Here is a 15,185-nt window from a genome sequence, read left to right as displayed (position 1 = left end):
TATGACATTTTTATAGTACAAGGATACATTTTTGTGGGTTAAAAAGTTATAAAAATTTATAGATTTAAAGGGATTATTATTTTGATATTCCGTTCCGGAGTAAATGGTTATGTATTCTAATAAAGGTGCACGGATAATGAATAAAGTCTAGGGTTGATATGTTTGGAGATTTAAGATTTTTCTATGTTGCGAAAAGAATAGTTTGAGGAAAATGTAATGTTTGCGCTAAGAAAAGTTGTCAATAACAACTTTTCCGCCCAGAAAAGTTGTCGATAACAAATTTTCCGCCCAGAAAAGTTGTCGATAACAACTTTTCGGCAAAAAAGTTGTCGATGACAAGTTTTCGGTACAGAAAAGTTGTCGATGACAAGTTTTCGGTACAGAAAAGTTGTCGATAACAAGTTTTCGGTACAGAAAAGTTGTCGATAACAAATTTTCGGTACAGAAAAGTTGTCGATAACAAGTTTTCCGCTTAGAAAAATTGTCGATAACAAGTTTTCCGCTTAGAAAAATTGTCGATAACAAGTTTTCCGCTTAGAAAAATTGTCGATAACAAGTTTTCCGCTTAGAAAAATTGTCGATAACAAGTTTTCCGCTTAGAAAAATTGTCGATAACAAGTTTTCCGCTTAGAAAAATTGTCGATAACAAGTTTTCCGCTTAGAAAAATTGTCGTGTCGCTAACAAGTTTTCCGCTTAGAAAATTGTCGATAACAAGTTTTCCGCTTAGAAAGTTGTCGATAACAACTTTTCCGGCTAGAAAAGTGTCGATAACAAGTTTTCCGCCTAGAAAAGTTGTCGATAACAAGTTTTCCGCCTAGAAAAGTTGTCGATAACAAGTTTTCCGCCTAGAAAAGTTGTCCGATAACAAGTTTTTCCGCCTAGAAAAGTTGTCGATAACAACTTTTCCGCCTAGAAAAGTTGTCGATAACAACTTTTCCGCCTAGAAAAGTTGTCGATAACAACTTTTCCGCCTAGAAAAGTTGTCGATAACAACTTTTTCCGCCTAGAAAGTTGTCGATAACAACTTTTCCGCCTAGAAAAGTTGTCGATAACAACTTTTCCGCCTAGAAAAGTTGTCGATAACAACTTTTCCGCCCAGGAAAGTTGTCGATAACAACTTTTCCGCCCAGGAAAGTTGTCGATAACAACTTTTCCGCCCAGGAAAGTTGTCGATAACAACTTTTCCGCCCAGGAAAGTTGTCGATAACAACTTTTCCGCCCAGGAAAGTTGTCGATAACAACTTTTCCGCCCAGGAAAGTTGTCGATAACAACTTTTCCGCCCAGGAAAGTTGTCGATAACAACTTTTCCGCCCAGGAAAGTTGTCGATAACAACTTTTCCGCCCAGGAAAGTTGTCGATAACAACTTTTCCGCCCAGGAAAGTTGTCGATAACAACTTTTCCGCCCAGGAAAGTTGTCGATAACAACTTTTCCGCCCAGGAAAGTTGTCGATAACAACTTTTCCGCCCAGGAAAGTTGTCGATAACAACTTTTCCGCCCAGGAAAGTTGTCGATAACAACTTTTCCGCCCAGGAAAGTTGTCGATAACAACTTTTCCGCCCAGGAAAGTTGTCGATAACAACTTTTCCGCCCAGGAAAGTTGTCGATAACAACTTTTCCGCCCAGGAAAGTTGTCGATAACAACTTTTCCGCCCAGGAAAGTTGTCGATAACAACTTTTCCGCCCAGGAAAGTTGTCGATAACAACTTTTCCGCCCAGGAAAGTTGTCGATAACAACTTTTCCGCCCAGGAAAGTTGTCGATAACAACTTTTCCGCCCAGGAAAGTTGTCGATAACAACTTTTCCGCCCAGAAAAGTTGTCGATAACAACTTTTCCGCCCAGAAAAGTTGTCGATAACAACTTTTCCGACCAGAAAAGTTGTCGATTACAACTCTTCCGCCTAGAAAAGTTGTCGATAACAATTGTTCTGTTGTCGATAACAACTTTTCTGTATAGAAAAGTTGTCGATAACAACTTTTCGTTGCAGAAAAGTTGTCGATAACAACTTTTTGTTGCAGAAAAGTTGTCGATAACAACTTTTCGTTGTAGAAAAGTTGTCGATAACAACTTTTCGTTGCAGAAAAGTCATCGATAACAACTTTTCGTTGCAGAAAAGTTGTCGATAACAACTTTTCGTTATAGAAAAGTTGTCGATAACAACTTTTCGTTGCAGAAAAGTTGTCGATAACAACTTTTCGTTGTAGAAAAGTTGTCGATAACAGCTTTTCGTTGTAGAAAAGTTGTCGATAACAACTTTTCGTTGCAGAAAAGTCATCGATAACAACTTTTCGTTGCAGAAAAGTTGTCGATAACAACTTTTCGTTATAGAAAAGTTGTCGATAACAACTTTTCGTTGTAGAAAAGTTGTCGATAACAGCTTTTCGGTGTAGAAAAGTTGTCGATAACAACCTTTCTCCCTTGGAAACTTTTCTGCAAAGATACGATGCTATCGAAAATAGAAGTTTAGTCTGCAAAATGTTAAACATTGGAATATGAAATAAAAGACTGGGGATTTTTCGGATATGTGTTTTCTAAAATCTAAATTAGTTATCCATTTTATATTTCTTACGTAGAGAGTCTTTAAAAAAGTTCACACATTATTAGTTTCTAAAAAAATGTTTTCTCTTGTTGACGTTGTTTTTTTTTTTTAATTTTTCTTATATTGAAGCTAAGTGGTTTTTAGAAAAAAAGTTTGATATTCATTTAAATTTTGATTACTTTTATTCCTTATATTGGTTGTGTTGGTTGGTTTTGGGTTAGTTCTTATGGTGTTTCCTTGTTTGCATGATTTTCTTCTTCTACTTCGTCGTGTCGTTTTGCCTTGGCTTGAATTGCAAGTGTATTCAAATGAGTTAACTTGACTGCTCTTCTAACCCCTCTCTCCCTCTCTCTCTTTCTCCCGAATTTCTCAAATTTATTCATATGTTATGGAAACATTCGATTTTGGTGTTGGCAATGGTGATGTGGTGTTCTCTTCTTCTTCGTCGTTTTCTTGAGAGTCCTCCGGCTCGCCCAAGGCATGAACAAATTCATAGAAATCAATACGGCCATCACCGTCAACATCGACTTCCTTAATCATGTCTTCAACTGTGTGGGTGGGTGGATGGTGGGAGGAGAAATTAAAAATATGCAAAAATAAAAACGAAACTTTATTAGTTAAAGTTTGTTAAAAAAAACTTTATGGATATTTTCATAAACTGCAAGGTCAAGAATATGCTAAATATTTTATTGGCTTTGCAAAACAAAGGGTAAACATTTTATGGTTGACAAGTTTTTTTCTCTTTTACTTACTTTCTTCTTCATCTAAATCCTCTCCCAGACACTGCAAAACGGCCCTCAAATCCGATGCCGTTATATAGCCACGATTATGTTTGTCGAACACACGAAAGGCATCACGCAACTCACGTTCTTCTTGATCGGCCGATGAGAGACCAGACTTATCTTCATAGGCCATATTCGAGAGAATATCCACAAACTCCTCAAAACTAACATTTCCATCGCCTATTTTAAACAAGGTTTTATTAATGGTCAGAAATATGGCATTCATTTAGTTCAAAAAAAGTCATGCAAGAAAAGTCGCCAAAAAAGAAAAAAAAAAGACGTCAGAATTCTAAACCTGATAATTCATATAAATATTTCCCGCCAACTTAACCAAAATTGAGAGCGGCCTTAAAAATTTTTATTAATATTAGAAATCAATGACATTTTTAAATTTTTAACAAGAACTAGTTCACCTAGTTCACTTGTTCAATTGAGTGAACCCAAACATAAAAGCATGGTAGAAGAATATAGGTAGACGCGTCGACACAGCTGCTGGGACAATGAACTGTCAAATTAATTTTGGAATTGAAAATGTTGAATGAAAAATTATTTGAATTTGTAAAAATTGTTGAAAACGCGAATGGCGTAGTATAAGAAAACATATAAAAATCTACTTATATTTGAAAAAATATTTGAATTTTTTTTGACATATCAATGCTCTCAAGCGTCGATGCATCTACCTGCATTCTTCTGCCATGCATAAATGTTTAATTCTAAAGAGGTTTAAACATAACGAGGTGAGAATACATAAGAGCATTTTCCTATTATAAGACACCGACTGATTTTTTCGTAAAGGAACTGAACTAAGTCACCCTAAAACTCCTTTTTTCTTTTACGAGAAAGCCAGCCGATGTCTTAGGGTGAAATAACATAAGCGCATATTTGGCTGGCTTAAGTCGTCGACTGGCTTCTTTGTAGATGACCAAAGGAGTTTTAGGTTGACATAGTTCGATTTTGGCCCTAGGCTCCTTTGTTCATTTCCGAAGAAACCAGCCGATGACTTAAGACAGCCAAATATGCTCTTTATGTATTTCCAGCCTTATTTTTTCAAGATTTTTTCTGACATATGTTAGCGGCTTTCATTTTTTGGTAGAAGAATCAAGGCAAATTGTTCAATTTACATTTGTTTTCTACGAAATTTTTTTTATTTCTATTTATGAATTTAGATTTTTGCATTAAAAAATGTCATATGGCAACGCTGCAGAAAATCAATCAGCTGTTAACAAATTGTTTACGTTTGTGAAAATCAAAATGGATAACAAAACCAAAAAAGGTAAGCTTTTAAAGGCTCTTTCAGACGAAATGTGTAATGTAAAATTTTCCAAATGTAAAATTTACACATATCGTGTGATACATGTGAAATACATGAGTAAAGCACATACAGGGTGAGATAAAAAAAACTGCAACAAAGTCAAACGCCATTATTTTTACATTTTTTTTTTTTTAATTTTTTCAAATGAAAGCAAACAATGTCGGAAATAGCATCAAATTTTAGAATAAGTTTAGATTTGCTCGAATTGATCAACTTTGGCACGAATTATGGCCCTCAAACGTGCAATGAAACCTCGTCACACGCTGTCCGAAAGTTGCTCTGCGGTATTTTGGTCCATTCTCGGCGAAGCGCTTGCTTGAGGTGATCGACACTTTTGTATTTGGTTTAGTGCCAACCTTGCTTTCCAAAATACTCCAGACACAATAGTCCAACGGATTGGTATCCTGTTTTGGATGACCATTATGCGCCGGAAATGAAGCAAGGAACCTCATTTTGGAACCATTCCACTGGGAGGCGCGTGCTGAGTGCAATGGTGCTGAGACCTGTTTGAATGTCCAAAGTCTGCAGCCAAAATGTTTGCGTGCCCAAGGCTTAAATACACCTTCCAGAATATTTTCGCAATAATATTCGGCATTTGTTCTGATGCCAAGGTCAATTAATATGAGGGGAGAGCGAGCATCGGCTGTTATGGCGGCCCACACCATCACCATGGCCGGCGCTTGAGTTCTGGTGGCCAACCGAAGGTGCACATTTCAGCTGACCTCTTTGGCAAGAAAACCCGAGCATTTTGTTGGGAGCTCATCGGAGAAAACCAAATTCGGCAGTTCACCACTTTCGGCCAAGCGCAGCAACTATTTAGCTTTTTTGAGTCGTCTATTTTCTTTCTGTGGCGGTGTAAGTTGTTGCACTTTTTGCAATTTCAATGGCTTTATCCCGACCTCATTTTTCAATATTTGCCGAATGGAATATTTTGCGATATGTTTAGTTCTCGAGCCATTTTTCGGCCACTGCGACGCGGGTTTCGATCAAGTCGCTTCTTTACTTTTCGCACCATTTCTGCTGATATTGCTGTTTTCTTCCGTCCACTTCCCTGACGTCGTCAGCCTATGCTACCAGTATCACGATAACGAGCGATGGAACGAGACACAAAAGATCTATTCACATTTAAATGCTGGAGTGCTCTAACGATAGCCACTTATGGTTCTCCAGCCAAATATAAAGAAATCACACCTGAATTTCATCACGAATAACTTTTTTTTTGGAAAATTCTCACCAAAATTCGCTTTGTACGCTTCTAAACAATATCTCTAGCTGTCTCTGGAATAATTTTAATAGCTGTCGGATGAGTGGCTTAGAAATGACAGCAGTCTGAAGTTGGTTGCCAGTTTTTTCAATCTCACCCTGTATTGTAACTGGCCAGTAATTTTAGCACATATTGCCCATAACAAAAGCCAGCAGGTATGTATTTGCCCTGCTCTACCTCGGTCATTCTTCATTACTACTTACCGTCTACATCAATTTCCTGCAACATTTCCTGCAGCTCTTCGACACGTGCAAATTGACCCAGTGAACGCATAACCGTACCCAGCTCCTCCTTTGTAATGCAACCATCTCCATCCTTATCGAAAAGGCGAAATGCTTCTCGAAATTCTGAAAGCGAATAAAATGTAAGGAAGAAATTTAATTGATAACCTAAACAAATAAATAAATGGCTTATTCTCGAAGGACCAATTTCTATAAAATGCGTAATTTTGGGACATCGAACACATAAAACTCTTTTTTTTTTTTTTGATTGGCTTAAAGGTGAGAGTACATAAAAGCCCTTTTTGACGGCCTTAAGTCATCAGCTGGCTTTTTCGTAGAGGAAAAAGGGAGTTTTAGGTTGACTTAGTTCGATTTTCGCCTTACGCTCCTTTATTAGTCAAAAAAGCGTTTTGAGGTTGACTTAGTTCGATTTTCGCCTTACGCTCTTTATTAGTGAAAAAAGCGTTTTATGTATTCTCACCTTAAGCCAGTCAAAAGGCTTTTTATGTATTCTCACCTTAAGTCATTAGTTGGCTTCTTCGTATAAGAACTAGTTCGGCAGCTCATTTCAGTGAGGCGCTCAACTGAATTTTACGCCAGGTTGTTCGTGAGCTTCTCAAGCAGAGAGTCGAATTGATGATGACACTAAAGGTGTGAGTACATAAGCAGCTTGAAGTCTTCGCATGGCATATTTTGTAACATATCATAAAGTGATGCCAGAGCCGCATTTAAATTCTGCTGTCGTCTCCCTTTATAATTTTACATTAATATGCCAAGCTTTGATGCCAAGCTGCTTATGTGCCGTCACCTTAAATTTTTTGCCTTAAGGTGAGAATACATAAAACGCTTTTTTGACTGGCTTAAGTAATCGACTGGCTTCTTCGTAGAGGACCAAAGGAGTTTTAGGTTCACTTAGTTCGATTTTGGCCCAACGCTCCTTTATTGTTTTCCGAAAAAGACAGTCAAAAAAGCGGTTTATGAATTCTCACCTTTACATCTTTTTGATCCTTCGATTATTTATCTTTTCTTGGTTCCTCAAGCTGAATTTGAAAAGAAAATTCCATTTTATTTCCACACTTACCTCGCATTTGACTTTTCGATATTATCCGACCACCGGCCGCCTCATATGATTCATTTGACGGCGTTCGTTGCTTTGAAAATTGACGTGTTTTCGTTTTATGTTTGCTAACCGTTTTAGTCTTTGGTTTACGTTTATTTTGTTCTGTCGAAGAAGTCACTTCAAAATCATCGGCAATCTCTTCCACTTCAATGTCATTGCCCTCATTATCCACATCGACATCGTTGTCGGATTCCGTTGTAACACTCTCTTCATCGTCATCATCATATTCCTCAGAATTTTGAGATTCATTGCCATTGTTGTAATTGTATTTGTCCTCGGAAACCATATCCTCGGCATATTCTTCGACCGATGTTACTATGGTATTGGGTATGTCTCGATAAGGTCGTCTTTGCCTATGTTCCCCAGTGCCATCAGCTGCGCCGCCTCGGCGTCGTTGACTTGAATTGAAATCACATGATGAATCTGTATCGGGATCTGATGCAGTCCTGGGTGTTCGTTGATATCTACTACTCTGTCTAATGCTGCTGCCGCTATCCAATTCCGATTTATTATTGGTCGAATCGAAATTCGTTGGGGTTTTCTTTCTATGTCGCGGCGAACGTCGCCGTCGTCCCTTTGTTGGCGTTGTCATTGTGTCTGAAGTTTCTAGCGGCAATGTTTGCGGTGTTGCCATCACCGCCATCGAGGTGCTCTGTGCATTTTGTGAGTTTGAATTTGGCAATACTTCAGGGTTCTCTGCTGTCGCCTGTTGTTGTAGACTACTGTTTGCGCCGGCACTGGCGCCCGGAGTCAACTGTTCAACATTTGTCAATACTTCAGAAGTGTCGTCGACACTTACAGATGTATTACGTGTCTGCAATGGAAGTAAGTATGCATTTTGTGATAAGGTAATAAAGGCAAAGGTGAGAATACATAAAACGTTTTTTTTTTTTTGAGTGGCTTAGGTCATCGGCTGACTTCTTCGGAAAATAACAAAGAGGCGAAGGGCGAAAATCGAACGAAGCCGATGACTTAAGCTAGTCAGAAAAGGCTTTTGTGTATTCCTTAAGAGATATATAAGTACTCATAGGGCAGATTCACATAGAATAAAGGTGTAGATACATAAAAGGTTTTATGTCATCGTCTTTTAAAAAGGAGAAAGAAAAAAAGGCGTTTTATTTTCACTTAGTTCAATATCGACCTTGTTCACCCTACAGCTGGCTTCTTGCTACATAGAACTATAAAGATATGATTTGTCACAGTGAAAATTTGACCCGCCGGATGTCATTTACCTCTGTGGTTATTATATCGTAAAAACATAGACACTAATATTAAGTTGTTTTAATATTTCCGAATAATTGAAAACATCACTGGAATACAATTTCGGGCTCAAAATTTATGGCATACAGAAAATGTAAAGGCGAGAGTACATAACAAGCTTTTTTGACTGGCTTAAGTAATCGACTGGCTTCTTCGTGGAGGAGCCAAGAGTTATAGGTTGACTTAGTTCGATTTTGGCCCTACGCTCCGTTGTTCTTTTGCCATGAAGCCAGCCAATGACTTAAGTCAGTCAAAGAAACGTTTTATGTATTCTCACCGTAACTGAAGTGATAAGATCCAGAAACACGTAGTTCGAAAGGAAAGGAACCCGCGTCGCAGCGGCCGAAAAATGTCTCATGACCTGAACATATCACAATATTCCTTTCGGCAAATATTGAAAAAAAAATGAGCTCGGGGTAAAGCCATTGAAATTGCAAAAAAGTGCAAGAACTTACACCGCAACAGAAAGAAAATATACGACTCAAAAGAGCTAAAGAGTTGCATCGCTTGGCCGAAAATGGTGAAGTGGCGAATTTGGTTTTCTCCGATGAGCTCCGATGAGAAGACATTTGTTGTCCAGCAGTGTTTACTTGCCAAAGAGGTCAGCTGAAAATTAGCATCTTCGGTTGGCCACCAGAACTCAAATGCCGGCCATGTTGATGTTGTGGGCCGCCATAACAGCTGATAGTCGCTCTACGCTCGTATTAATCGACCGTGGCATCAGAATTAACTCCGAATATTATCGGGGAAATATTTTCTTGAGGGTGCATTAAAGCCTTGGGCACTCAAACATTTTGGCCGCAGACCTTGGACATTCCAACAGCACCTCATCAGCACCATCGCACTTAGCACCCGCCACCCAAGAATGGTTACAAATGAGGTGTCCCTCGCTTCATTTCCAGTGCCCAATGGCCACCAAAAAATCTCCGGATACCAATCCGCTGGACTATTGTGTCTGGAGAATTTTGGAAAAATAAAAATACCAAAGTGTCGATCACCTCAAGTAAACGGTTCGTCGGGAATGGGCCAAAATACTGCAGAGCGTTATTCGGGCAGCGTGTGACTGGGTTACATTGGCTGTTTGAAGGCCATAATTCGTGCCCAAGGTGACCAATTCGAACAAATCTAAACTTATTATAGAATTTGATGCTATTTCCGATATTTTTTGCTTTCATTCAATGAAATTTACGCAAGCGCTTCGCCGGGAATGGGCCTAAAAATACCGCAGAGCAACATTCGGGCAGCATGTGACGCGGTTTCATTGACCGTTTGAAGGCCATAATTCCTGCCAGAGGTGAGCAATTCGAACATATCTAAACTTATTTTAAAATTTAAGGCTTTGTCCGACATTTTTTGCTTTCATTCAATGAAATTTAAAGCAAGCGCTTCGCCGGGAATGGGCCAAAAAATACCGCAGAGCAACATTCGGGCAGCATGTGACGCGGTTTCATTGGCCGTTTGAAGGCCATAATTCGTGCCAAAGCTGGTCAATACCATGGTACAAGAAGGAGGTAGAACAGCTTCGAAAAATTACAGAAATACAACCCTGAGGCTATGCCCGCTTCCTGTCAATTTTGAATATAATAAATTGTTTTCATTTATTCAATATTTTCCCCATTTTTTTTTTTTTTAATGAATGAAATGCCTGGATTTTCTTTCAAAAATATGATCTGAACAGTTCTATCTTTCAATTCCATGGCAAAACTAGGGAATAGCTTCAATGCGCGTCTCGCAATTTACACGTCTTCCAATCATTGATTTTGAAAATATTCTGTTTTTATTTTTCAAATCAATAAATACATACACAAAATTGGCAGAAGTCGGGCACACTTAGAAAAAAAATTGTAATCAGCTGTGAGCTCTACCTTACCTCTTTATTGTACCATGGTCAATACGAACAAATCTAAACTTATTCTAAAATTTGATGCTATATGCGACATTTTTTGCTTTCATTCAATAATTCTTTTTTTAAAAAAAATGCAAAAATTATGTCTTTAGTTTTTTTTGTATTTTTTTATCTCACCCTGTATTTTCAAGTACATACATTGACAGTGTAACCAAGTTGGCTTAGTCGATTTTTATGATCTTTATTTATGATTACCCAAAATAAATACGAACAACAAAATACTCTAAATCATGGCAGAAAAAAATACAGGTAGATCCATCAACGCTTGGGAGCATTGATATGTCAAAAAAAAATTAAATGTATTTTTTTTTTTTTTTCAAATATAAGTAGATTTTTATATGTTTTCTTATACAAGGTCATTCGGAGGTTATAATTATTCGCGTTTTTCAACAATTTTTACAAATTTAAATAATTTTTCATTCAACATTTTCAATTCCAAAATTGGTTTGACAGTTCATTGTCCCGGCAGCTGTGTCGATGCGTCTACCTATATATCTTCTACCATGCCCTAAATGCATTCTAATGATTTCTCTACTTTGGTATATGGTCCTTTGTTGCTCTACGAAGAAACCAGTCAAAAAAAAACCTTTTATGTACTCTCACCTTTACTCTGTTTTCATTGCCTTTCACTTTTCATGTTCACCAAATGGAACTCTATGAGTATTGAAAAATAAATTACCCACTTTAATACTCACCATTAGATGTTTGATTTCCCTGGCAAATGTTGAACCAGCGAAAAAATTATTAACTGCTGAAAAAAGCCGTTTTCCTTCCAACTTGGCGGTCTAAATGGTATTTCGTTGGCTGACAATGAAGTGTCCACTGCACTGGAATGACGTTTCAACTTAATGCAATTACCCAAACAGATGACAGCGACAACTGCAATGACAGTATGAGGATTTTCGCTCTCTGAACTTGTTGACAGTGAGTTGTTAGTGGAGCAGTTGGGGGGGACAGGGACACAAATCCGTTAAATAAATTTGCTTAAATGGTTTTTTTTTCACGAAAAAACGATAACGGCCGTCGCTCATCAACCAACCACCAACCACTTGATTGTCAATATATAAATATTTAACTAATTGTCAATGCAGTGCTTCAACATGTGTCTATGGCCATGTACTCTCTGCTTTTTCTTCGTCTCTTTGGCGCTCACAACCAATTGGAGCTGTGTGTGTTGTATTTGTATTTGTACCGTTAATAGTTTTTGTAAAGCTGCTGCTGCTACTGTTGTTGTTGCTTTGCATTGCTGCCGTTCAATGTGTCATTCAATTTTCATTACTTTTTTAACCGAATTTCAAAACGGAAAATTTATGCAAGGACATACATATGGATTTGGGTGTAGGTGTGGGTGTGTGTGTAGGTGGTATGCTTTAACCACATTCACACGGATAGTGTGAATGTATGTTAACTTTGATGTCGTATTAAAAATTTAATTGAATTCCAATTTCACATTTACAAAATTGGTTTTGTAGCTTAACATTGGTTTGGCATGGTTTTCTGCAGTTCGTTCGTTCGTTGGTTTCGTTTGGGTGGCCTGTATATTTTTCTCCCAGGTGGAGGTGCCCCAAAAATCACTGACTTCTTCAATTTAGGATTTGCATATTTTGATTGATTTTACTTCCGTTGCTCATGAGATTTTTTCTGAAAAGGAATGGAATTTGAAAAAAAAAATCGAATTTAATGGAGAATAGTAGATATTTATTTTTAATAAAATTTAGTAATGTGGACAGGAGATGGAAGGAGTAGAAGAGTTTTTGGGTATGAAAAATCTGTTATTACATTCCTGATTCACATAGGGAGCATTTTAAGGTGTAATAATGAAGTTTTCACATGTGGAGAGTTTTAAAGGAAAAAAATATTTTTTTTTTTGGGAATTTAGAGTGATTTTTTTATAAATTAAGTATTTTTATAAATAATTTTTATTAATTAAAGGTATTTTTTTTTTCATAAATTAAGTTTTTTTTTTCTATAAATATTTTTATTTATTACGTTTTTTCTGCAATAAAACTATTTGTATAATGATAAAATCAAGCTTTCATTGCTTGTGGCATTGCCAACAAACAATCATCACATGGAGGCAGCGTTGCCATCAACCAGAAATGTAATGCTGCGCTATACAGGGATATGTAGCTCGATTTTTTATTCAACAATTAAAAGTTGATTTCGCCCAATTTGTTCTTGAAATGTAAAAGCCCGTATTGGGGGAAACGTAATATTGAATAACTATTGACTCTGTCACCACTGCTTTTTATACCCTCCACCATTCTATGGAGGGTATATTAAGTTTGTCATTCCGTTTGTAACACCTCGAAATATACATTTTAGACCCAACAAAGAATTTATATTCATAATCAGCCATGGTAAAAGAATATAGGTAGATGCATCGACACAGCTGCTGGGACAATGAACTGTCAAACCAGTTTTGGAATCAAAAATGTTGAATGAAAAATTATTTAAATTTGTAAAAATTATTGAAAAAATGCGAATTTTAATAACCTCCGAATGACGACGGAAAAAATTTAAAAATCTACTTTTTTTTTGAAAAACATTTATTATTTTCTTTTTTTTTTTTGACATATCAATGCTCCCAAGCGTTGATGCATCTACCTGTATTCTTCTGCCATGTAATCAGCGTAAAATTCTAAAACGATTTAGCGATGTCCGTCCGTCTATCCGTCTGTGGAAATCACTCTGACTTTCGAACGAATTGAAGTAAGTGGATAAAATTTTACTCAAATGTATATTAGGTCTGCAAAACTTTTGGTATTGAAATTGGGCCATGTAGGTCCACGTTTTGGTATAGACCCCATACAACGGTACCTCCCCATATTCGGTATTTTGATGATTTAGCGACATTATTCACCGGAATCGTTTCAAATTTGGTATTTGAAGTTCGTAATGGATACTACAGCCTACGACAGAAAATTGTCTCTGCAGGTCCACGTCTTCGTATAGCTCCCATATAACGGTACCTCCCGATATTCGGTATTTTAATGATTTTATGGACATTATTCGCCGGAATTATTTCAAATTTGGTATTTGAAGTTCGTAATGAACACTACAGCCTGTGAGAGAAAATTTCCTATGCAGGTCTACGTCTTCGTATAGCTCCCATAAAACGGTACCTCCCTATATTCGATTTTGGTTACATTATTCACAGAACTTTTTTTTATCAAGTTTCGCATTTTAATATTGTAATGGTTTATGACAAAAGTTGCCTATGCAGGTCCACGTCGTCATATAGACCCTAATATAACGGCTACATTCGGTATTTTTAATATTTTAACAGAATTTTTAGCGGATTTTATTTTTTTGAAAATTGCCAAATTCGTTCTAAATGGTGGAGGGTATTCAAAGATCGCTTGAACTTACATAATTCGTGCCATAGGTTACCAATTCGAATAAATCTAAACTTATTCTAAAATTTGATACTACTTCCGACATTTTTGCTTTCATTCAATAAAATTTAACGAAAAAAAAATGTAAAAACTATGGCCTTTGACTTTGTTACGGATTTTTTATCTCACCCTGTATATACCTAACATTTTTGTTCAAAACTTCATTTAGCTCTTGTCATTTCCCCAAAATTTACCCCTCAATTATCCATTGAGAAATGATAATCTCATTTCATAATTTTAATCTGATGCTCAGCATCACCGCACAACTACACTTCATTTGTCGTTTAATAATTTAAAAATCAATTAGGAAAATATTGAACGCTTTTATGTAACACTCGGCGATTGGCTACATTTTTAATGAATCAATATGGTGTCCTTATGGTCATTCAGAGCAGTTTCCTACTTTGTAGCATGGATGATGATGGTGATAATAATTATGAAAGACATTGCCTCCAGCAATAATGTATCGTTTAAGGGCAACTAAATGAAGTGCTGACGATAAATGACACTTTACACAACGCACACACACACACACACACACACACACACACACCAAATATGAACAGTAATAAAGTTGACAATTTACGTCCGTCCATCTTTATGGAAAATTGCCTGTTATCATCTTAATGAATTATTGGCTGTCTATCATTTTCAGATGAATGAAAGGTAAATGAGTGCGTAGCTAGTTTAAACCCAAAGCAAATAACATCTAAATTAACATTTTCATAAGATTGGATGTGGATTTATTTTATTGCGACTTTTTTTTTGCTATAAACTGTAATGAAGAGAATTCCATGGCAGAAGAAAACAGGTAGATGCATCAAAGATTGGGAGCATTGATATGTCAAATAATTTTAAATGTTTTTTTTTTTTCAAATATAAGTAGATTTTTATATGTTTTCTAATACGACGCCAATAGGACATGCCTTTTTTAACAATTTTTACAGATTTAAATAATTTTTCATTCAACATTTTCAATTTCAAAATTGGTTTGACAGTTCATTGTCCCAGCAGCTGTGTCGATGCGTCTACCTTTATTCTTCTGACATGGATAATTATTAAAATTATTGTGAATTAATTTAATATTATTGTGAATGGAATATGCGAATTGCTTGCAATAAACAGAACCGCTCGCATAGCCGAAAATCTAGTTCAGCTTGCCACCAAAATAAAAAAAATACACCGAATGTGTGCACATATTTAAAACGCGTTCCGTCTGATAGCCCCTTAACTTGTGTCTATCCTTGGTATAGTGATTTGACAGCATGGTAGAAGAATACAGGTAGATGATTTTCAAATATAAGTAGATTTTTATATGTTTTCTTATACAACGTCATTGCGAGGATATTATAATACTCGTTTTTTCAACAATTTTTACAAA

General features: G+C 36.6%; 1 protein-coding gene across 1 annotated transcript in view; it reads right to left on the bottom strand.

Annotated features, from left to right (window-relative positions):
* Nucleotides 1-2,063: 2,063 nt before the first annotated feature.
* The window catches only part of LOC101896608 (alpha-actinin A), a 47,842-nt gene continuing 34,720 nt past the window's right edge, over nt 2,064-15,185 (bottom strand). The window contains exons 2-6 of the mRNA XM_059122514.1: nt 11,102-12,047; nt 7,202-8,054; nt 6,103-6,246; nt 3,294-3,503; nt 2,064-3,089 (exon numbers count right to left, since the gene is read on the bottom strand). Of these exons, the coding sequence (XP_058978497.1) occupies nt 2,917-3,089; nt 3,294-3,503; nt 6,103-6,246; nt 7,202-8,054; nt 11,102-11,104 (1,383 nt within the window). The 5' untranslated portion in view covers nt 11,105-12,047 and the 3' untranslated portion in view covers nt 2,064-2,916. The remainder of the gene's footprint in view (nt 3,090-3,293; nt 3,504-6,102; nt 6,247-7,201; nt 8,055-11,101; nt 12,048-15,185) is intronic.

Source organism: Musca domestica, unplaced genomic scaffold, assembly GCF_030504385.1.
Source record: "Musca domestica strain aabys unplaced genomic scaffold, Musca_domestica.polishedcontigs.V.1.1 20, whole genome shotgun sequence".
NCBI lineage: Eukaryota > Metazoa > Arthropoda > Insecta > Diptera > Muscidae > Musca > Musca domestica.
Note: the sequence above shows the minus strand (reverse complement) of the source record. Positions and strands in the feature narration are given on the sequence as shown.